The sequence below is a fragment of the Typopeltis vanoorti genome, chromosome 4, assembly GCF_054136105.1.
Source record: "Typopeltis vanoorti isolate ZY-2024b chromosome 4, IOZ_Tvanoo_1.0, whole genome shotgun sequence".
Taxonomy (NCBI): domain Eukaryota; kingdom Metazoa; phylum Arthropoda; class Arachnida; order Uropygi; family Thelyphonidae; genus Typopeltis; species Typopeltis vanoorti.
In genome coordinates, this window is record NC_143552.1 from 30,819,502 (window position 1) to 30,842,839 (window position 23,338).

Consider the following 23,338-nt stretch of genomic DNA (forward strand, 5'->3'; position numbering starts at 1 on the left):
GCTCATGTTATGACTTATAGAAAAAACCAGCAACTAAAATTGCAAGTGTTTCAGCAATTCTTTAAAAGAGAAAGCTGTTGTGTTAAAATTAAGGATTTCAGATCCAGAAGTTTTATTTCTGGCTCCCTGGGAATAAAACTTCTCTAATGAGTTCATTGGCAGCCTGCCATGATCAAATAACTTGACAGCATATGAGATGTTTTAAGGAAAAAATAGTGTATATTATGCAAAAAGATTTTTTTGAATGCATTTAGAACGAGACCGAAAATTCATTCATCACTTGTTTCTGTGATGAAAACCAGAAAACCAGATTAAATCTCCAGAAATCCACTCACCACAGACAAGTGGTGAGTGGATTTCTGGAGATTTAATGAAAACAAATAAAGCAGTCGAGAATTATTGTTGCATTAAGAGAATGCTAAAAACCAAAAAAAAAAAAAAAAAAATGATTTTGATGGAACGAACAAAAGAGGTTTTTAGCTTAAAATGAAAAAAAATATGAAAGAGGAGAAGTTGCACATGGGATATGAGATTGAACACATGAAGAAATGGTACCTTACATATGACAAAAAATTTAGGGAATCAGGGCTCTGGAAATACAACTTATATCTACTAGCCAGAAAAACAGTTTACTTGCTTAAGGTATTGGTCTACATTATATAAATATTGTTATAGGTGATGTTAAAAAATGCTGTGTTGACAAAACAAAGTAATATATTTTTTTAATTGAATAGTGATCAAAGAAGCTAAGCTGATTTTTGTTAGGAAGAGTGAGTGTTTTGTAAGGAGACTCAAGTTGATCTTGAGTGCAGAAAATGCACATCTAGAAATAATTACTAACTAATAAATTATTAAGCCAGTATTTCGCCTTCATATTTCACCCATATTTCATCTTCATGGGCACAGAGAAATGCAGGCACACTAGTAGGGAAGCAAACACAGACTGAGTGTGAAAGGCAGGATTCTCTAGTCCTAACTAGTTCCCTCAATAAGTGCAATGATGGAATCTTGCCGAAGATCTCAAGATGATGGTCTTCCATATTTCAGGTATCATAAGACATCTGAATTTGTTCAGATTTGGTGAATGTAATGCTATCGGTGGATGTAATTGATGTAATGTAATGGTGGATTCTAGAAATAATTGTTCTGATTTATATCTGCTTCTTTATAAAAGGTAAGTTTTGTTTCATTAGATTTGGTGATTTGTATCCAATGGAACAAAATCTCCCTTTTATACAAAAGCAAACTGTCCTGGGGAAGCCTCAGTATAGATAGTTTTTGATCCTTGCTAGGATTTCATTAGTCAATGCAGTGGCATAGGTTAGCTGTTTTTGGTGTCCTTGGAAAATTCATAGCTATGTGCCTTTTTTAGTATGACAATTTTGATAATTGATAAAATATTCTGCCACTGGCTCCCCTTCTGACTCTAGTGCCAAGCATTCCTATAATATTGAGGCAGTGGTACCTTGAATGATACAAGGGTAGACTAAATGAACTTTATATTCTACTTCACTACTTATTTAGTGCAAGACCTGAAGTTTTTTCTGCTTGTGGTGACCATCAAAAAAAAGTTTATTTCCTCATATTCATGTCTTACCTATTTCAGATACTTCAGATCCTGTTTCCAAAATGATAAACGAACAAAAAAAAAAAATTAAAATTGAAAATAATTTTCCCAGTACATTAAAGGTAAATTACATAAATAAATATACAGGTAAGTATTCTGGCTTCCTGACTGAAATGAAACAGCTGGTTTCATTTCAGTTTCCTTATCAACCAACCACTTTGCTTTCCCAACTATACCCTTTCTCTTTCATCATTCTCCTTGGTTACTTTAACGTGCATTTCCCTGACTGCCTTACTTGCTACACTTCTTCAGATCTCATAGAAGAGACGTTAAAGTATTGCTGTAATCACAAAAGTTTATCTTTCATAAAATAACATATATTCATTCTTAATCCATCTCTCTCACCATCTTTTATATTTTTATTACTTACAATCCCAGTTATATTCAGTTAGATTGTTAATGTTACCTCTACATAAGAAGTGTGAATCACAATCAATACTGACTTCCTCCGCAATCATTCTCATCCTCAAGTTAATTTGGTGCTGTGAAGGTGCTAGATGATGCAACTTTTCATGCAGTTTTTGATTGCTTACATGCATGTAGCATGTGATATTTGATATTTTGACAAAACAGGTACTGCAAGTAATTGCATACATGCCCATTCAAGATGGAAGCCTTATGTGACATTCAGAAAAACATCCTTATTTCTGATGGTAAATATGCATATAACAAGTGTCAGCTCTTTGGTGTTTGTTGTTGCTTGTTTAGATAAACTACAACAAGCATGCATTTTCACTTGTCCCCTGTGTGTGTAATTTCTTCTACTTGTCTTTGAACTTTGAAATTATGTTTAAATGCTTGAAGAAATTAAAAAATTCAAAGGGTTTTTTGTATGATTTGTTTTAGAATGACTTGGACATGAATCAACAAAGTTTGCAGGGGATTGTTTTTATGCACAGAATAATTACCCTGTTGCAGTACAGTATTATCTTTTACTGTTTTTAAGATATTTTAATAGAAAGTAAAAACTTGTATTTAAAACTTACTGGAGTACTTACAACTTTCTAAGTAAATCTTTGTTTTTTTGCTTCTCTGGAAATAGACAAGTAAGTGAACATCTGGGAATTGGTGCATGAAATGCAAGAGCAGTGTGTAAGCATTAGATGCATGATGTTCTGTATAGTGCATCTTTTAGAGACCATACAAATGTTAGACATATCAAAGCCACATAGAATGAAAGTCTTGGGTAAAAAAAGGTGGCAAATATATACTGTTCCAGGTAGTGGTTGGTTAAGGTGGGAGAGATAGGCAAATTCACTGTAAAATTTTGTCAAGAAAATTATCCTACATTTATGGTGAAGTCAAATAATTTTAACAATATCAGAAATTCATTATGTAGTAACTATAACATATCTGTAAGATGGATATTTGTAAAGAGGGAAACTATATCAAAACTAATTAAAAGATAAGTTAGTAGTAATATAAGTCCAGAAATCTTGTTCTTAAAATCTTCAGAGTTTTTAACAAATATAGAAAATTTCCAGTAAATGAGAAGAGAACTTTACAGATGGCTTCAGTATGATATCTTTGTATTCTGGAGCACTTTTCTATCTGAGTTAAGTATTTTTTTTATGAAAATTCAGCCCATCACAGGATTAAATTTATTCTCAGATTAGGAGACAAGAATGTCGGCATACAGGATGAAAACGATTATGGGAAGATATGTTGATGCTGTTTCTCACTGTTATCCATCTTAGTAGCCCTGCATCATCTAAATACTTAGTGCATTGCACATACTCCTTATGCTCCATTGACTCAATTCTGAAAGTAGAAAGCTCACCAACTATCTGGATTAACCTTCAAGTATCCTTCCATTCGATTCAAAAACTAAATTCATTCATACACTCTCCTAAGGATAAATATTCTCCTCTCTCCTATCCAGGAATTTATGGAATTCTTTGCTTATGCAGCCTCTGTTATTATTATTATTATTATTATGGGCAACTCCAGGGAGTCCTTAGACTCATCGTGGGAGGCCCCAAATCATGTTCAGCACAACTATTCGACATTCATACAGTATCTGTCATACCTCGCCTTAAACTCATTCACTGTCACAGCATCCACCACAGACTCTGGCAGCCCATTCCACTCATTCACCACTCTAAAAGTAAAAAACCCAGCTCTAACACCCTTACTAACCACACTTTTGCCCAGCTTCCATGGATGTCCCCTAGTCCTCCCACAACTAGCCCTGTTCTCAAAAATATCTTCTGAATTAATTTTATAGAAACCCTTCAGTAATTTGAATGTCTCAATCATATCTCCCCTCCTCAGCCTATCAACCAATTTTTGCAAGCCACAAATCCTCAACCTGTTCTCATAAGGTTCATTCCACAGACCTGCTATTATCTTGGTCACTCGCCTCTGGATCCTCTCAACCTCCTCCCCATCAAGAAGAAATCTAGATGATCAAATCTGGGGGCACAGTAGTCAAGATGGGGTCTTATTAAGGCACTATACAGAGGAACAATAACCTGCTTGTCAACGTATTCTTCCGCAACCAAGTGATTTGATGAGCTGATTTGGCCACTTTTGCAATGTGCCCCCTAAACTTCAACTCCTTATCCATCAACACTCCTAAATCTCATGCCTCATTGATTTCCTGGAGTACAGTTCCACCAATGTAGTAAACTGCTGCTAATCTTTTCACCCCAAAATGTATAACCTTAATTTTGCCACATTAAATTGACATCCATTCTCCTTAGCCCAGACCTCCAATCTATTCAAATCATCCTGCAAAATTTTGACATCATCTGCATTCACTATTGCCCTACCCAACTTTGCATCATCCGCAAACAAATGAACTGTTCTTCTCAGATCCTTTCCTATATCATTAATGAACAAATTAAACCGCAGTGGTCCAAAACAGATCCTTGTGGCACATCACTAGTCACAGGCCGTCTTGTGGACTCTACTCCTGAATAAACCACTCTTTGATATCTCTCCTTCAACCACCCTCCTATCCATCTCACCAACCTTATATCCATCCCCATATGCTGCATTTTACTGATTAGAATTCCATGTGGTATCCTGTCAAAGGCCTTAGCAAGGTCCAGTAGAATCACTGTAAACCCATTACCCTTATCCAGTTCAGCTGTCACTGTGTTATAATACGTGAGCAAGTTACTGAGGCATGATCTACCCTTAACAAGACCATGCTGTCCCTGATACAGTATCCCATTTTCATCTATCCGATCTTGTATTTTCCTCTTGACTATTTTCTCCAAGACCTTGATAACGATTCCTGTTATGCTGATTGGCTGGTAATTTTCAACAGCAGCATTGGAACCACCTTTATACAGCGAAACTATTTTCCCCTCTTTCCCCACCCCCTTGGGACTGACCCAGACCCGAGGCGCAAATTAAACAAAATAGTCAAGGGCACTGACAATTCTTTAGCCACTTCACGTATGACATGAGCTAGTATACCATCCAATCCCACAGATGTATCGACATTGAGGTTTTGTAATAGACTATTTACCTCTACTTCATTCATCACAATTCCAGTATAAGCTGTTGGTTCTTCCATTCCTACAATGTCACCACCTGGATGATATACTCTTGCAAAGTGCTCGCTCAGTAATTCCACTATATCGACTGATTCGGTTACCTCCCTACCCTCAGCATTTTTTAAAATCATTTTGCCATGAACATTTTTCCTTTTACTTGCAACATATCGAAAAAACTGTTTGGGATGCTCTTTAGCCTGCATGGCCAATTTTCTTTCGTAATCCGCTTTTGCTTTTCTTACCACCCTTGTTAACTTCCTGGCCTGAGCTTTATACTGTTCCTGCAACTGCTGGTCACCTTTCTCCTTAAATTCCCTCCACAATTGTTTCTTTTTTTGCAGCTCAAGCTTAATAGTGCTATTCATCCATTTAACCCCTACTTGATTTGTTATTCGGACTCTTGGTATGCAGTCAACCATTGCCTCCTGCAAACACTTCTTAATCACCTCCCATGCACTATCAACATCCAGCCCTTGCAGTTTATCATGCCATGGCACTGAGCCAAGCATACTCTTAAGTTTGTCATACTTACCAGCCCGGTAATTCCACATGTACCCTGTCTTAATTGTAAATTCCACTCCTTTAGCCACCTCCCATGTCATGACCTTATGATCACTCTCACCAATTGGTGGCAACATGGTCATGTTCGTTACAGCCACATTCTCAGATGCATTTACTAGGTCAAGCACTCTTTTCCCCCTACTATTTTCCACTACATGCTGTCACAGATAGTTGTCCCTTAATAACCGCATAAAATCCAATTCATTCCTTTGATGTGCCCTCTCCTTCTTCCAGTCAATGTTACCATAATTGAAATCACCCATAATAATTAGCCTCCTTCCACTCATTTCTTCTATTTGCTTATGCATACTATCCCCACCATCTATTCCATCACCTGGTCTATAGCAGCACCCAATTGTATATTTTGTTCTGCTAGACTCTATCTCACACCAAATAGCCTCAAATGTGCTCTTTTCTCTATCCTGCAGTTCAACTTCTATACTCCTTGGCTGCAACTCATCAGCTATCTCATCAATAACACTTCCCCCCCCCTTTTTTTTTTTTATTCTCCCTGTCACTCCTGAACATGCTATTATAGACAGACAGGTTGGTCTGCTCAGTTAAGTCTAGAACATTACAATTACGTCCAGCTCCATAAGTCTGGAGCCAGTCAGATCTTGCCATTAATGCCATATTTACTAGACAGAGGATTTGTTAGAATAAGATTTTACACAGTACCCAGTTTTTATTAGAAAGGTTGTATATAGAAAGCTATGAAGCCCACATTCATCATCCTAACCTCAACAGCAATGACTGAAACTTTCCAGTTTTGGGAATTTATCTTGCTCAATACTTCACATATTGTGTTAAATATTTTATTAAATGATAAAAATTTCAGTGTGTTTTCCTTGAATTGTAATAGTTACAGACTGAGCTTTACTCTTGCTATATAAATTACATTACACACTATAATTTTCAAAGGTTGTTCTATGTATTTTGTCTCTTTAATTGTTCACATTGAGAATGGTCTTGAACTAGACTGAAAATCGTGTAAGTGATATCTATAGTATTTTGTTTAGAATATATTAAAACACATGCAGCAATTCTTCCTATCTCTTCACATTCTCCTACTCCAAATTCACAGAACTTGTATGTGGGGGTGATAAACCTCCACATACAAGTTCTTTCTACTTTATGTTCATAGTGAAGAATTTATAGAGACACAACACAATTGTTAGAATAATTATTTTACTTAACATTAAGCAAGTAACAATCAATGTTTTGACCTCTGTATTGAGGTAATCATCAGGAAACATACATATGCACAATATACAAGCTATGTGCCGTTGTACTATGCAAAAGCAAAATGAATCTAAATGTTTGTTAATCATTTATCGTATTCTGACCTCTGGTGAGAAAAAAAAATGAAACTACATTAAACAATTCCTGCAGTCCTTTCGTATTGAGATTTTCTTCTGCCTGAGGTTATTCTGGTTTCTATATGGGTTGAAGATGGGCCTCCATATTCTTAAAAAAAATCTCAATATGAAAGGACTGTTTAATGTAGTTCCATTTTTTATTTTTTTTCTCACCAGAGGTTAGACTAGGATAAATGATTAACAAACATTTAGATTCATTTTACTTTTGTATAGTGCAACACATGTAGCTTGTATGCTGTACCTATGTATGTTTCCTAATGATGACCTCAATATAGAGGTTGAAACGTCGATTGTTACCTGCTTAATGTTAAGTAAAATAATTATTCTAACACGTGTGTCGTGTCTCCATAAATTCTTTACTATGAATGCTGATCACCGTGTAACCTTAAAAGAAAGTGCTTCTTTATGTGATTGACTAACTCACCTTCAACTGAAAAAGTCTATATAAAGATTCCTCTCATCATGACAAGAATTAAACTTGGGTCTTTTTTAATCGAAGGATGCAATGTCCCATTTTTCTTCTAATTGCACTACAGAGGCATTTAAATGTGGAACGCTTCATGATTTTGCATGTCATCCTTGTGCAGGGGATGTGCTAATCCTCTCTGTATTCCAATTTTAGTGTGTGTACTCACGCACGCACACACACACACTGCTTTGAAAGAAGTCAATGGATCCCCCCCCCCCATGGGCAAGGTGCATTGTGCCATCTAACAAGTCATGTGTTTGTAGCCAGTATAAATTGGAAGAATATGATGGTCCCAAGTCAGTGCAATTGTGTCGAGGTGAAATGGCTTTGAGAAAGCAACTGACAGAGTTCGAAAGTGAAATAGTGATAGAATGCCATGTTGTAGGTCTATCTGTTCAGCAAATTGTTGACAAATTGAGCCATCCCAGGTTAACAGTCAGTGATCTTTGATATCATACTGAGATGGAAGCTCAGGGCGTCAACTGCAAGTGCTACTCACATTATATGTGGAGTTCCAGGCATTGACCGGAACATAGTTCACAACATGGGTTTCCATAGTAGGACTGCATTATGCAAGCCTCACATTACCTGAACCAATTTACAGTGCATCTTCAGTGGTGCAAAGAGCATGTACAGTGGGATGCAGAAGCTTGGAAAGCTGTGTTATGGAGCAATGAATCATGCTACATCCTTTACCGAGAAGATGGACAGGTATGAGTATGTGGCAGATGCCCTGTGAATATCTCTTACCGGAGTGCGTAACCCCAACTATGAAATTCAGAAGTGGCAGCATGATGGTATGGTCCTGTTTTTCCTGGTTTGGCCTAGGACCTCTGTTTGTGGCGCCATGTCCATTGAACTGTGAGAGGCATCTGAATATTCTGGACAATGCAATGCTTCCTACTTTGTGGTATTTCTATTAAACTGACCATTGTCTCTTTCAGCAAGACAGTGCATAATGCTGCTTTTGTAACTGCATAGTTTATGGACTAAGTCACCACACTTGACTGGTCTCCACAGAGCCCTGATCTCAACCCTAGTGAAGATCTCTGAGATGAATTGAAGCATCAATTGATTGCTATCATATGCTTGTGCAAAGAATACCTGATACAATTGCTGCAGTCATCACAGCAAAATATAGAGGCTAATGACTGTCAACATCTATCTCTGATTCAGAGTATTTTACAAGGGTGGTCTGAAAAGTTCTCGGCCTCTACCATAGATGGCAATACTATCAACAAGATTTTTTTTTTCTAAGTTGGTACATCTGTCATAAGCATCCATGTGAAATTGCAAGTCATTCTTTCAAGTAGTTTGTTTTATACAGCTGTCTGAAGCAAAAGTGTTTGTCTGTATATTCTGGACATATCCTATCCCTTAAAATGGATAAAAATTGAGTATTGTGTGGTTATTAAATTCTTTGTAAAAGAAGGTTTAACGTCAAAAGAAATTCATTCGAAGTTCATAAAAGTTTATGGGCACTCTTCTCCTTCGTTTTTGGCAATTAAGAAATGGGCTGCCGAGTTTAAACGTGGCCGTACCAGCCTTGAAGATGATCCATGTGAAGGACATCCAAAAAGTGTAACTGTAAATGGCTGCTATTTATAAGCCTCTTGGTTATTGAGCCTTTGTAATGATTAATGTCTAATGCATTTTTGTAATATCTTTATTCTAATTAATTGTGCATTTTTACTTTCATAACCTCTCTTACTTATTCTATTGCGTACTATGTCTATCCACCTTTCATTTTTACTAGTCGTATGCCTATGAACACTGGAAAATTTATTTGTTAAGACTGTGCCACCAGTGTTTCTATATCAGCATAAGACTCAGTAATGCGTCCAGTAGATCTCTCTCTCACTAGCATAAATTCCTTCAATAAAGTTTACGTAAACAGTCATGGTTTCTCAAGTACTTAAACTACGCTTGATATGCCTTAGTTGTTTCCTGCTAACAAGTCCAAGTTTATTTAGGAACAGTGCATTGTAATTTAAAGAATCAGGCGGCACTCTATTGACATATAAATAAAACACATTTATTTACATTAATATCAAAGTACATTAATTAAACGATAGGGAGGTTACTCTCTCTACCTATACGTTAGACTTTCAGTATAAAGAAACAAACTTTCCCTTTTCAATACTAATTAATACAACTATACAATACAATTACTCAATTACTTCTCTGCTTATTAAATCAAATTATTGAAAACTCTGATTTACTCATTAAAAGGTTAGCTAACTATGCCAAGTTATTTCACAAATCTTATGCCAATCATTACCATTCCAAATGACTCTCTTATGGACACTTCTTATTACTATTAAACTAATTCTTATCAGTCCATCTATAACATATCTCCTAGATTATAAAAGGAAAAGTACAAAAAAAATATATAACAAACTTACAGAGGCTCTGTATCGCACATTCAATCAAAAGTCTTGCACTAAAGTCTCTATGGCTTTTCTTTCATCTTGGGTCATTGGCTTCCTTCAGGAGTGTCTTGCATCAGCAGTATCTCATTGGGAATTTGCGGGCTGTGGACTGCCACCTGCAGTACTCAAATAGCTCCGGAAAGAGGTTGATCTCCCGCGGCAAAAGGACATCTGACCGACACTTGGCTCGGGTATTTACATCCACTGTTCTCTCGTCATTCCCAATTTTCTCCTTGGGTGTGGGCTCGCCGTAACTTCCAGTCCTCTGGATCCTAATCCGATACTTCTGCCTCTACTTGCTGATGACTGGCTCCTTGACTGCTGACTCTGATAGCTCTAACTACCGCCTCCGATGACTGTAACTGTCGCTGACTGGCTCCTCTCGATGTTAGGCTCAGACTTTTTTTATTACACCTTCTCTAGGACCTTGCACGAAAGGTTGTAACCCCCGAAGAATTCGACACGACTCCTTAATCTTCTTTTAAGACCGACCCGTTCTTTTTTTTCCTCTTTACATTCCTTTGATTGTATCTTGTTGGGCAGTAGAAACTTGTCTGAACTTTCAGATCTCTCAGGTACTGACTTTGAAGGTGTTTATGCGCAGAGCTTATAGGCAACTTTCTCATACACTAAAGTCGTAAAAAAACTTTCTAATGCCCTCATATAGAGGTATTATACAAAGTTCCGGTGGCAAAGCATTGCCTTTGTTTTTGACATTCTAAAATATTCTTGTTAAAGGAGTAAATACAGTTAATTCCCATAGGGTTATTTACAGTAATATTTAGCATAAAATATACAGAGACAAACAAAGTTATTTTTGTAACATTCTCATGGGACTTGACCTCTGTAAAAATTGCTGTAAAGTGCTTTGGTATTTCCAAGCTACATCGAGTTTTACATAACAACACCAGAAATCATTGATGAAGTGCACAATATGGTATTGGATGACTGGTGGGTGTGTGAAATTGCTGAGACTATAGCATTTCAAAAGAACATGTAGGATATATTTTGCATGAAGAATTGCAAATGAAAAAAGCGCGGCACCCATCTTTGTGGAAGATAGGTTCCACGCTTACAGCAAATCAAAAACGCAGTCGCATGAAAATCTCTGAACAGTGCTTGGAGTCTTTTAACAAGAATAAAACTGATTTTGTGTGTCGATTTATTACTATGGATGAGACCTGAAATCACCATTACACACCAGAATCCAAACAGCAGTTAAAACAGTGGACAGAAGCAGGTTGTTTAGCACCAAAGAAGATAAAGTCAGTTCCATCAGCAGGAAAGGTCATGTCATTGATGTTTTGGGATGCTAAAGGCATTTTGTTTATTAATTATCTTGAAAAGGGTAAAATAAAACAATAACCAGGGAATTCCTTTTTATTATTATTATTTTTATTTTTATTATTCCTAACCAGATTAGACGAAAAAATTCATGAGAAAAAGACCTGGTTTACAGAAGAAAAAAAAAATCATCTTTCATCAGGACAATGTACCTGCCCACAAAGGTGTTTTTGGCAATGGAAAAATTAAGGGATCTGCACTATGAATTGTTGGAACATCCACCAAGATTTGGCTCCTTCTGACTTCTGTCTCTTCTCACTGGCGAGCGTTTTTCTTCGAATCAAGAGGTGATTGCAACTGTAGAGGGGTATTTTGAAGATCTTACTGAGAACCACTACAGGAATGGGATAATGGCGATGGAGCATTGCTGGAATAAATGTATTAATCTTCAGGGAGATTATGTTGAAAAATAAAAATAATTTTGAAATTATAAATTCGTTTTTTCATTCTTAGGCTGATAACTTTTCAGACCAAGGGTCAAAACCAATCTGGGTAGTGGCCCTTCTCATAATACGCATCTGAAAGGGTGTGTATACAGTAACCCAGTCGTGAAGATACTTCACATGCAAGTGTTGTTTGCTTACACTTGTCGAAAGTACTAAACCACGAGTATAATTTCTTGGCATCTCTAATTTAACAGATTACTGTATTCCTGATCCATCCCTCACACAGCATCTGTTTGCTATAGGCTTTGCCTTTTGTGTTGGAATACACACACACACACACACACACACACACACACACATATATATATATTTATGTTTATATATATTGACTTAGAACCGTGAACTAGAACAACAATTAAATTTATTCAAAACGCAACATGTTTCATCGGATTGTTCGACTTCTTCAGGTGTGGGAACATAGAAAGCAAATAAAAAACACTATAAGCAACATCGTATCACTATAAAAACGACTATTATAAAATTCAGTTAGCTTTGAACTGTAGCTACAGTCCGTGTTGAAGTTCTATTGTTTGTCATCTGCGTGTGTCTGATTTCACGAGTGTGCCAATATCGGATAGCAGAGCTGAAAGAGTCCGGTAGATTATAACTAAGTTTATTATTTATATGATGAGGGTGAAGAAGTCGGACAATCCGATGAAACATGTTGCGTTTTGAATAAATTTAATTGTTATTCTAGTTCTCGGTACTAAGTCAGTATATATAAATATGAACATATCCCAATTCCGAGTTAATATTACAGATCGTTATTTATATATATATATATATATATATATATATATATATCATAGATGGTTTGTCTACTAAGTTTATGCCTCATTTGCTTACAGAAGATTTTAAAAAAAATTGTGTGAATGTTTGACTTTTTTTTTTTTTCAATTCCCATGAATTGAAAAAGAAAACCATGAAAGGGCAGTGATTTGTTGATGTGGTCAAAGTGGAAGAAAAGTCACTGGAAGTCATAAACAGTATTCCAGTTGAACAGTTCCAGAACTGTTTCCAGCAGTGGAAAAAACATTGGTACAAGTGCATTGAGAGCACTTTGAAGGAGACTAGAACATGGTATTATAAACTTTAATAAAAAAAAAAAATAATAATAATAATTCCTGTCATTTTTGGGTATCCCCTTGTATATACACACACACATATACATAGAAGGCTCCAGAAATCCACTCTCAACAAACGAGTAAACAAAGACAAGTGGCGAGTGAATTTTCTGCCTTTTCTAATTTACTTTTTTTCTTTTCTTAAAACATTGCATTCACCGTGAAGTTATTTGATCACATGTATATTTGAGTTGTGATGAGCTGTGTTGTGGCATACATTTTAAACCCACCTTAAAGGAAAGCCTATTTCTGTATAATCATGTTTAATGTGTAATGAGGATTAAAGAATGTATTACTTTATTTGGTCCGCATAGCATTTAGTTTTTTGCGTTTTTTTTTAACATTACCTGTACCAATATTTATATAAAGTGGACAATATCTTGGGAGAGTAAATTTTTTTGGCTACTAGATTTAAGTTGTATTTCTGAAGGTGTGCATTTGCATACATGCGTATGTTATCCCAAGCCTGAATCCCACTGTGGCAATGAATTTGGATGCATGAAGCTCAGCCCAGTGGAGTCTAGAGGGGATAATGCTGGGTACAGAAATAGTGGCATTTTTATGATTTATACTAATGCCAAGAGCATCCGGAATAAAGGAGAGGAATTGGTGGCGCTGATAGCATCAGCCTGGCCAAAGACTATTGGGATCACTGAGATGTGGTTGACAGAAGAGGATATAATAACAGGAATAGAAATAGCAGAGTACAGCATTTTTCAGCAGGATAGGAAGGGAAAGCATGGTGGTGAAGTATTGCTTATGATAAGTGATGACTTATGTCCTCTACGAGTGGAGGCTTTGGAAGGCAGTGACACTAATGATTTTGAAAGCATATGGTGTGATGTAGAGATAGGCAAGATGGGATATTTAGTGGGGTATTCCTGACAAACCAAGGAGCACAGAGGGTGGGGACCAGGAGATGTTTAGACAGTTGAGCTTGGCAAGTGCAAGAAGAATGATTGTTATGGGAGATTTTAACTACGGCAGTATAAATTGGGGAGAGGAAGATGCACGTAGCAATAAGGGAATGGAATTTCTAGAATTCTTGAGGGACAAATGTCTTATGCAACATGTAATAGAGGGAACAAGAGGTTCAAGAGTTTTGGATTTGGTCATAGCATCAGAAGAGTTGATAATAACTGAGATGACATCTTTCCCATCAGTTGGAGAGAGTGACCATGTGGTTTTGACTTGGAAGATGAATAGACATGCAGGAGTATCAAAGAGATGGGAACATATGTGGAATTATAAGGCAGGTGATTATAATAGTCTTAGACATCAACTTGGGTAAGTTTCATGGAAGGAGGAATTGGAAGGCCAGGATATCATTAATACTTGGGAAATTGTGAAGGAATATTTGTTAGCAGCAATAGTAAGCTGTATTCCACAAGTGAAGAAGAGGACACAATTTGGTGTAAAGTGGATGGCAAACAACATTACACAGGAACTGCATGTGAAAAAGAGGCTATGGAAGAGATATAAAGAGACAGGTTAAGAGCAAATGCATGAAGAATATAAGACACAGGCCAGGAGATTGACTAGTATGGTAAGGAAGGCGAAACTGGAATATGAGAAGAGATTGGCCCTAAGATCCAAAGAAAATCCTAGGGAATTTTTTAGCTATGTGGCCAGTAGGAGGAGAAATGATTGTGGAAGAATGACATTGTGGGATAAAAATTGGAATAGAGTGCCTGATGCAGAGAACATAGTGGAATTGTTCAATGAACACTTTATTGGTGTATTTCATCCTGGAGGAGTAAATTTTAATACTATAGCGATAGGGCAGGGTCGAGGTTTAGAGGTGCAGGAGGAGAGCGTGTTTCAAATACTGAGTACTCTGGATGTTTGTAAAGCTGTGGGACTGGATGGTATTTCACCATGAGTTTTGAGACAATGTGCTAAAGAACTGACAGCTCCTTTGACCTGGTTTTTCAATGAAAGTCAGGAAAGGTGCCCAGGGAATGGAAGGAAGGTAAGATAGTGCCATTGCATAAGGGTGGTAGCAGACTGGAAGTGTCTAATTATAGACCAGTTTGTGTGTCATCAGTAGTTGTTAAGATCTTGGAGAAATTAGTTAATGATTGTATACAATATTGGGCAGATGAGGGTAATGTTATCTTGAGAGTCAACATGGATTTGTGAGGGCATGCTCTTGTTTTAGTAATATGCTAGCCTTTTATAATAAAGTTACAAGAGTAGCAGATGAGGGGAAAGGCATATACTGCCATTTTCTTAGATTTAGTGATGGCATTTGACAGGGTGCCACATGATAAGCTGGTATTTAAGTTGCAGCATATAGGTTTGGATGTCGGGTTGGTCAACTGGATTCAGGATTGGCTGTCCGATAGGTATCAGAGAGTTGTGTATGGTGGGGCAGTTTCAAGAAGGCAGAGGGTTACAAGTGGGGTCCCACAGGGCTCAGTACTGGGATCTATATTGTTTAAACTTTATATCAATGACATTGTCAGTGGATTGCAGGGGGATATTCAGTTTTTTGCGGAAGATATGAAACTGGGAAGGGCTATTAGTAATAGTGCAGATGTGGTGGCCCTACAAGAGAATTTGAATAAGCTACACATATGAGCAAATGATTGGGGTGTCGATTTAATGCAGCAAAATGTAAGGTCTTGAGGTTTGGGACACATCGATGGGACACTGCATACTCTATTGGAGGAGCTATACTGGAGAAAATAGAGGAGACGAGAGGTCTGGGATTGATGATTGATAGAAACCTATAATTCAGGGGACATATTGCAAAGGTGGTTAAGGTAACACAGAGGATTGCTGCAATAATGAGAAGTACGCTGACCTGCAGAGATAGAAGAGTTATCATTCCATTGTATAAGACCCTGATCAGACCACACCTCAGATTTGGTCCCCAGGATTTGAAGGAGATAAATTAACTGTGGAAAGGGTAGAAAGGCAGATAACAAAGACAGTTTCAGGACTGTACAATGTTAGTTATGAGGATCGGCTGAGGGAATGTGGACTGCAGAGTTTGGTGGATAGAAGAAGGGAGAGGTGATATGATTGAGACTTTTAAACTGTTGAGAGGTGGTTACAGGATTGACATTGGGCAGTTCTTTTGCTTGGTTGAACAGCAGGAAGGAGTGATGATAATGGGCCATCCCTGGAAGTTACGAAAGGAAACTGTGAGCAAAAGGATGAGGAGTGGTTTCTTTACATGGAGGGTTATTGAACCGTGGAATGCATTGCCTGATAGAGTGGTGAGAGTGAGAACGGTCAACGAGTTTAAGGAGTGGTATGATAGACTTTGTGTTTCCTAGGAGGGACCTCCCATGGTGAGTGTTGATCGACTTGTGTTTCCTTGGAATGACCTCCCGCGATGAGTCTTTTGACTCCTTGGAGGCCTAAATAATAATAATAATAATAATAGTTTTATAACTTTGCATGATTGTCATTTTAAAATACAAAGTGTTTTACTTTGGGATTGTCATTTAAAAAAAATAAATAAATAAATAAAATACATATATCTAACACATTTAAAGTTTATTGCTTACTCTAAAAATGGTTTTTTTTTTTTTTTTCCCCAGTATTTTGCAGGACAAAGAACTGACTGCATATCCAAGCATTTGGAATTTTTTAGAAGAATTGTACAGTGCGAAATGCAGGTCTCCTTATATGTTAGCATTTATGATTGATTATGTAGAAGAACATTTGCTAGGAGGAGGAGGAGGAGGAGACTGTTGTAGTCTTCACAGAGCATTACAGGTGGTGATTTTTTGAATTCTTATAAACAAGCAAAAGTTGAGATAGATGGATGATCCTGTAGTTAATAAATTATTAATCATTGAGGTGTCAAGTAATTTAATGTCATGTAATTCCTATCAGCCAGATATCCAGTTTTCTGATCATCTAGCTGGCACTAAGTTCTGCCATATTTGCACTACATTCAAGATTTTGAATGTATTGCCACTGTGATTACAGAGATGTTATGATGATCAATCATAGTTACTTGTCTTTTGTTGATAGCTGCTAAAGAAATTGATAAATACTGGGTCTTTCAAACTAAAGTATCCCTATGCAGAAACGATCTGTAGAGAGAAAACCAACAGATGAAACGCCCTTCAACTTGGTCAGTACTGTAACCAGATTATGATAAAGAAATTTTAACTATAAAACAAAATTGATTCAGAAATGACTGATAGGGGAAACATGGTACTGTGAGGGGGGAAAAATTACGTTAATGTGTACCGGATGGTGTGTGATTGTGAAATGATTAATCCACAGTCAACGACCAGAGAAGTTATTCAGTGATGTTTATTTTGCTCATCTCATAAAATAATATGATACAAAAATCATATGACATAGATCTGACATGCTATAAGGAGCTGTCCAGAAAATCAAGATGATCAATGGAGGTGATTCTCAATGTATTGACCTTTGTGCAGAACCAGTAGGTGATATTGCCATGCAGCATTGTCTACAGTGAAATGCAAATGATCTGTCAAAAGGTTTCACACATGATGTGTGATTTTGTCTTTCAAATCTTTCAGGTGAAGAACTTTGCCCCACTACACTATGCTTTTGATGTTAACCTGAAAGCCAGAAGTCACAGGGATTAAGCTCTGGTAAATGCATTGGCCATTTCATAGAAATGAATGACTGATTATTTTGCCCTATGTGAAATGTTGATGTAATAATTATCGAACTTCATGTCCTATGGTGGGGAGGTGCTCCAACTTACATCAACACTGCTGTGTTCAGACATCTTCTTTGCTGCAGTTTCAGGATGATGAAACTGCTCAACATGTCCCAGTAATGCACAGTCATGACCATGCAGATCACAGGTCCAGTTCAATGGATTTCTTTGAAAAAAATGGTTCAAAAATGAACTTGGCTGGAAATCCTATTCATACTGTGACCTTTAACTAATGTAAGGAAACTTGTTGACATGCAAAGGAATTCTCTTTAAATTATACATTTTTGGTCGTTTTATAATAGAAATACAATTTTATTAATACAGACCAGTTTACAATAAAAACATTTATTAAAACCTACCAGTTTCGCCAACAAACTGTCTGGCTTTTTCAAGGCGTTACAGAGATATGAAAGCTAGTAAATGCAAATTAAAAGGAAAATAAAAAACGTTGTAAACCAAACTAGTAGCTATGGTTACATGTTTTGCGTGACAGAGATGACTTATTGTTCTTATTCATTATCACGCATGCATGTTTGTTGTAGACTTGTAATGTGATTACTGGCTAGCTGTAGTTCAGATTGATTGAGAGAGAGGATCAAGTTTTTCCACGAACTGTTTAGAATTGCACCCTGATTTCTGTTGAGGTTTCTGCCGGTTATTAATACTATTGTGGCTTCCTTAAATACACGATGCCTGTAGTCGTCATCGAGATATGGTATGGAGCTGTTTTGCCAATCTATCGTGTGGTTAGACGTGCAGAAATGATGTGCTAAGCCGGAAGAGATGCTTCTGTTGTGGTTTACATCACCAACATGTTCTATTTGTCTAATTTCTAAACTTCGTGAAGTTTGTCCGATGTAGGCAAGACCACAGGAGCAGGGAATGTAATATGCTCCTGGATATTTGTAGAATGGAACTTTATCTTTTGGAGATCCTAAAACTTGTCTGATGTTGGTGGTTGGTTTGAAGACCACTCTGATGTTGTGGGCTCTTAGTATTCTGCTATTTGATAAGAAATTGACTTGATGAAAGGTATCACTACTGTAGAAATGTGCTGACAGTGGGATTCTTCTTGTCTGGGGTTGTCATTGTATAGATATTTTTTGATGATGTTTTGAGGATATCCATTTTGTGATAATGTGTTGGCTATTAGTGAGAGTTCATTCTGTGTATCCTCCTCTTCTGATATAAACTTTTTGGCTCTATGTTTCAACATGTGGATAATATCAGTTTGTGTGTCTTGTGATGGTTTGAAGTATAATGAAGATATCTTCCAGTATCTGTGGGTTTTCTGTAAATGGATAATTTGACACTGTTAGGTTGTTTTCTACTTCCAGAGTGAATTTTATCTTGCTATGCATTGAGTTGATTTTATCCAGAAACGATTTTAGGTTGTCTAAGCTGTGTTGCCATATGATGAATATATCATCCACTATCTCCACCATGTAGATGATTCTCTCTCTGAGAATCATCTACATGATTCATTCTCTCAGAGAATGAATCATGTAGATGATTCATTCTCTCTGCAATCTCAGAGAGAGAGATTGCAGAGAGAATTTCTTTTTCAAGTTTTTCCTCTAGACATCACACAGATGTTTAGACACTGCCTTCAATCTAATTTCTTCAAGGTTAACAACACCATATACCAACAATTAGTAGGCCTAGCAATGGGAAGCCCACTATCACAATCTTGTGCAGACCTTTTCATGGAAAAACTTGAAAAAGAAATTCTCTCTGCAATCTCTCCGAGACCATCTACATGGTGGAGATAGTGGATGATATATTCATCATATGGCAACACAGCTTAGACAACCTAAAATCGTTTCTGGATAAAATCAACTCAATACATAGCAAGATAAAATTCACTCTGGAAGTAGAAAACAACCTAACAGTGTCAAATTATCCATTTACAGAAAACCCACAGATACTGGAAGATATCTTCATTATACTTCAAACCATCACAAGACACACAAACTGATATTATCCACATGTTGAAACATAGAGCCAAAAAGTTTATATCTGAAGAGGAGGATACACAGAATGAACTCTCACTAATAGCCAACACATTATCACAAAATGGATATCCTCAAAACATCATCAAAAAATATCTATACAATGACAACCCCAGACAAGAAGAATCCGACTGTCAGCACATTTCTACAGTAGTGATACCTTTCATCAAGTCAATTTCTTATCAAATAGCAAGAATACTAAGAGCCCACAACATCAGAGTGGTCTTCAAACCAACCACCAACATCAGACAAGTTTTAGGATCTCCAAAAGATAAAGTTCCATTCTACAAATATCCAGGAGCATATTACATTCCCTGCTCCTGTGGTCTTGCCTACATCAGACAAACTTCACGAAGTCTAGAAATTAGACAAATAGAACATGTTGGTGATGTAAACCACAACAGAAGCATCTCTTCCGGCTTAGCACATCATTTCTGCACGTCTAACCACACGATAGATTGGCAAAACAGCTCCATGCCATATCTCGATGACGACTACAGGCATCGTGTATTTAAGGAAGCCACAATAGTATTAATAACCGGCGGAAACCTCAACAGAAATCAGGGTGCAATTCTGAACTACAGCTAGCCAGTAATCACATTACAAGTCTACAACAAACACGCATGCGTGATAATGAATAAGAACAATAAGTCATCTCTGTCATGCGAAACATCTAACCATAGCTACTAGTTTGGCTTACAATGTTTTTTATGTTCCTTTTAATTTGCATTTACTAGTTTTCATATCTCTGTAACACCTTGAAAAAGCCAGACAGTTTGCTGGCGAAACTGGTAGGTTTTAATAAATGTTTTTATTGTAAACTGGTCTGTATTAATAAAATTGTATTTCTAAAGGAATTCTCTGTAACCAGATGTAACAGTTTTGAGTGTTTACTGTTCCACAAACATGAAAGTGTGCTTCTTCACTTCATAGGATGTTCCAAGGCAAATCCTCATCCACCTCCATACATACCAGAAATGTCAACACAAACGTTTCTCAGATGCTGGCATCTCCCATTTGCAATGTTTGGCTGTGGTTGAGTTTATATGGGTGACATTGCAACATTTTATGCAAAATTCTCTATACCAATTTGTATGGCATATCTAATTGTCTTGCTACAGCATGTGCACCATGAACCTATAGCACTCTCATTTGACTGCCAAACTAGAGTTGCAACATCTTCAGTCATTTGCAGAATTTCATATTTACACCCTCTTTCTGGTTGAACTGTCAAACTGCCTTCTCTTCAAATTGACTACCTGTGTGACACACTGCATTTGGTGTCATTAGGCCTTTTTTGGAAAGTCTTTAGGTGTCTGTATTCATGATGTACTCCTGCAGCATTTTTCCCATTCCTTTAGAAACAGTTCATAAGCAATGCACGTTCAGTCAAAGTGAGACCCATTACACAAGTCGAATGATTATAGAGTGAGTCTTGCTCCTTTGCTTATACTGCCTTATAGTTCACATGGTATACAAAATTCACTATCATTTCTCACTCACAGCACCATATTTACACTATTGGTCATTTTTTGAATCTTTTTCCTTTGATCTGGTTAGAATATCCACCAAGTTTGAGGGTATCTACTGTTTTTTTCTTCAGATTGCTCTGAATAGAAATACTTTAAAACATCCAGTACATGCATTCTCTTTTTAAAGTTATTTTACTTTTTAGAGAATGGCAGTTGCTTACATGTACAGTTTTAAAAAAAGTGTGAACTGTGCTTTAACATGAATCATGCATCAGTGTGTGAATTGATATTATGAAATATTTAAATATGAAATATGGCTTCTAAATTCATTTATAGCTTCTCAGAGAAAAATGTTTTTATTTAGTTTAATAATAAAAATAGATTTCGTTTCTTGATTAGAATGATTAATTAATGTTGGTAATCATAAAAAGAATTTAATATAACAACTGAAAAAATAGCAGGCATATAACTTCTCTCTCAAATTGGGTGGAATGAGCAGATGCTACAGCTTTCACCTTACAAATGCTGGAGTATCCCAAATCTCTGGAGTTTTATCCATTTTTTTTTCTGCCTATACATAAATGACCTTCTCTCAACAACCTCAAATCCTATCCATAGCTTTACTAATGATAATGCACTCCATTCTTCTTCATTTGACAAATCTTTTAGATAACAAACATTTGAATTTTCAAGATGTTCCATTACTGTTATCTGTTTGCTGTTCTTCAGTGGGACAAGGATAACATTGTGAACTTCATTATTACCAAAACATCCTGTCTTATTTGTTGGAAGGATTTCTCTCCTTCTAACAGAAGATTTCTCTCAGGCTAACTTTCACCTATACTTAAAGACTTTCTGACACAAATACATCTCATCCACATCTTCTTCAGCCTCCAAACCACTGAGTGTATTTTTCTGCTCAAGAACATTACTATACACCCATACACCTGATGACACTGGATAAATCCCAAATCCAAAAATTGATAATAGAATAGGTAAGGCTAGTAGGATGGGAGGAAGAAATATATATGGAACAAAAGAGAAATCAGCCAACAGACCAACTATCTTAGACAAGAGCTAAAGCAATTTTAGCATGTAGATCAGAAAGTTGGATTACAAAAAAATGAATAAATAAAATTACACAAGTACACAAGTGGAAAAAGGTTGGGAACCATTGTTCTAGATTAAAAAATGTCATCCCTCTTTTTCACTCATTGAAATACATCTCCACTGCTTAATCTCCAAAGGATTAGCAAGGAAGATAATAAACTTGCTTATTATAGCCAGCATTATTATCACAGCTTTCATTGAGTCAGCAGACTCAACTTGGGAGCCTAATTCAATTGATAACATATTGAATCTTAAAATGTTTTAATACTCCACGCATTAACGACATATTCTGGTAATGTATTCTATTCACCCACAATTCTCCATGTAAAAAACTACTCCTCCCACCTCTTTTCACCACACTCTTATACAACACACGGATGGCTTCTGGTTCTTCCTCTCTCACCTTCTACTCTTATATCCCCCTTCCATATTAATCTGATAATATCCTCTTGCTAATTCAAAAATCTATATCATTACACCTCTTTTTCTCCTATCTACTAAACTTTGTAATTTGCATTCATTTAACCTCTCTCCATAGCCAAAATTTAAGAGTCCTGATATTATTTTAGTCACTCATCTTTGAATCTTTTCCAATGTTTCCACATCACAATGAAAACTAGGTGACCAAATCTGAACACAGTAGTCCAAGTGTGGTCTGACCAATGATTATGCAGTGACACAACCACATCTAAATCTCTACATTTCAGTGTACTTCTTACCATGGTGACAATACGATGTGCAGTCTTTGCAACACTTGCAGTATACTCTCTAAACTTTAGTCTACTGTTAACTATCGCACCCAGATAATCGAATCTCATCTACTTCCTGCAGTATGGTTCCATTAGTATAGTACACAGTCTTATAGCTCTGTACCTCCAAAATGCAAGGTCTTGAACTTATATATATTAAAACTACAACCTCACTCATTTGTCCAACCTAAAAGTCTATTCAAATCTTCTTGAAGGGAATTAACATGTGTTGATTCTCCCTCAGAATCATTCCTCATAATTCTCCCCAGTTTTGCATCATCAGCAAACAACTGAAGATCTCCAAGTACCAGTCATCCACATGAATCGTTAACAAACAAATTAAACAGCAGCAGCCCAAGAACAGAACAGAACCTTGGGGTACACCATCGATTATTCTCCTTTTTTGAGACACTGCTCCATCACACACAACTTGCTGGTTTG

The 23,338-nt window shown here is 36.7% G+C and overlaps 1 protein-coding gene and 1 pseudogene across 1 annotated transcript in view; one reads left to right on the forward strand and one right to left on the reverse strand.

The window, feature by feature from the left end:
• Positions 1-23,338, forward strand: part of Fnta (farnesyl transferase alpha) — a 155,918-nt gene that overhangs the window by 118,637 nt on the left and 13,943 nt on the right. The window contains exon 7 of the mRNA XM_090391738.1: positions 16,446-16,623. Within this exon, the coding sequence (XP_090247864.1) occupies positions 16,446-16,623 (178 nt within the window). The remainder of the gene's footprint in view (positions 1-16,445; positions 16,624-23,338) is intronic.
• On the reverse strand, positions 7,619-7,719 carry LOC150107196 (U6 spliceosomal RNA; annotated as a pseudogene).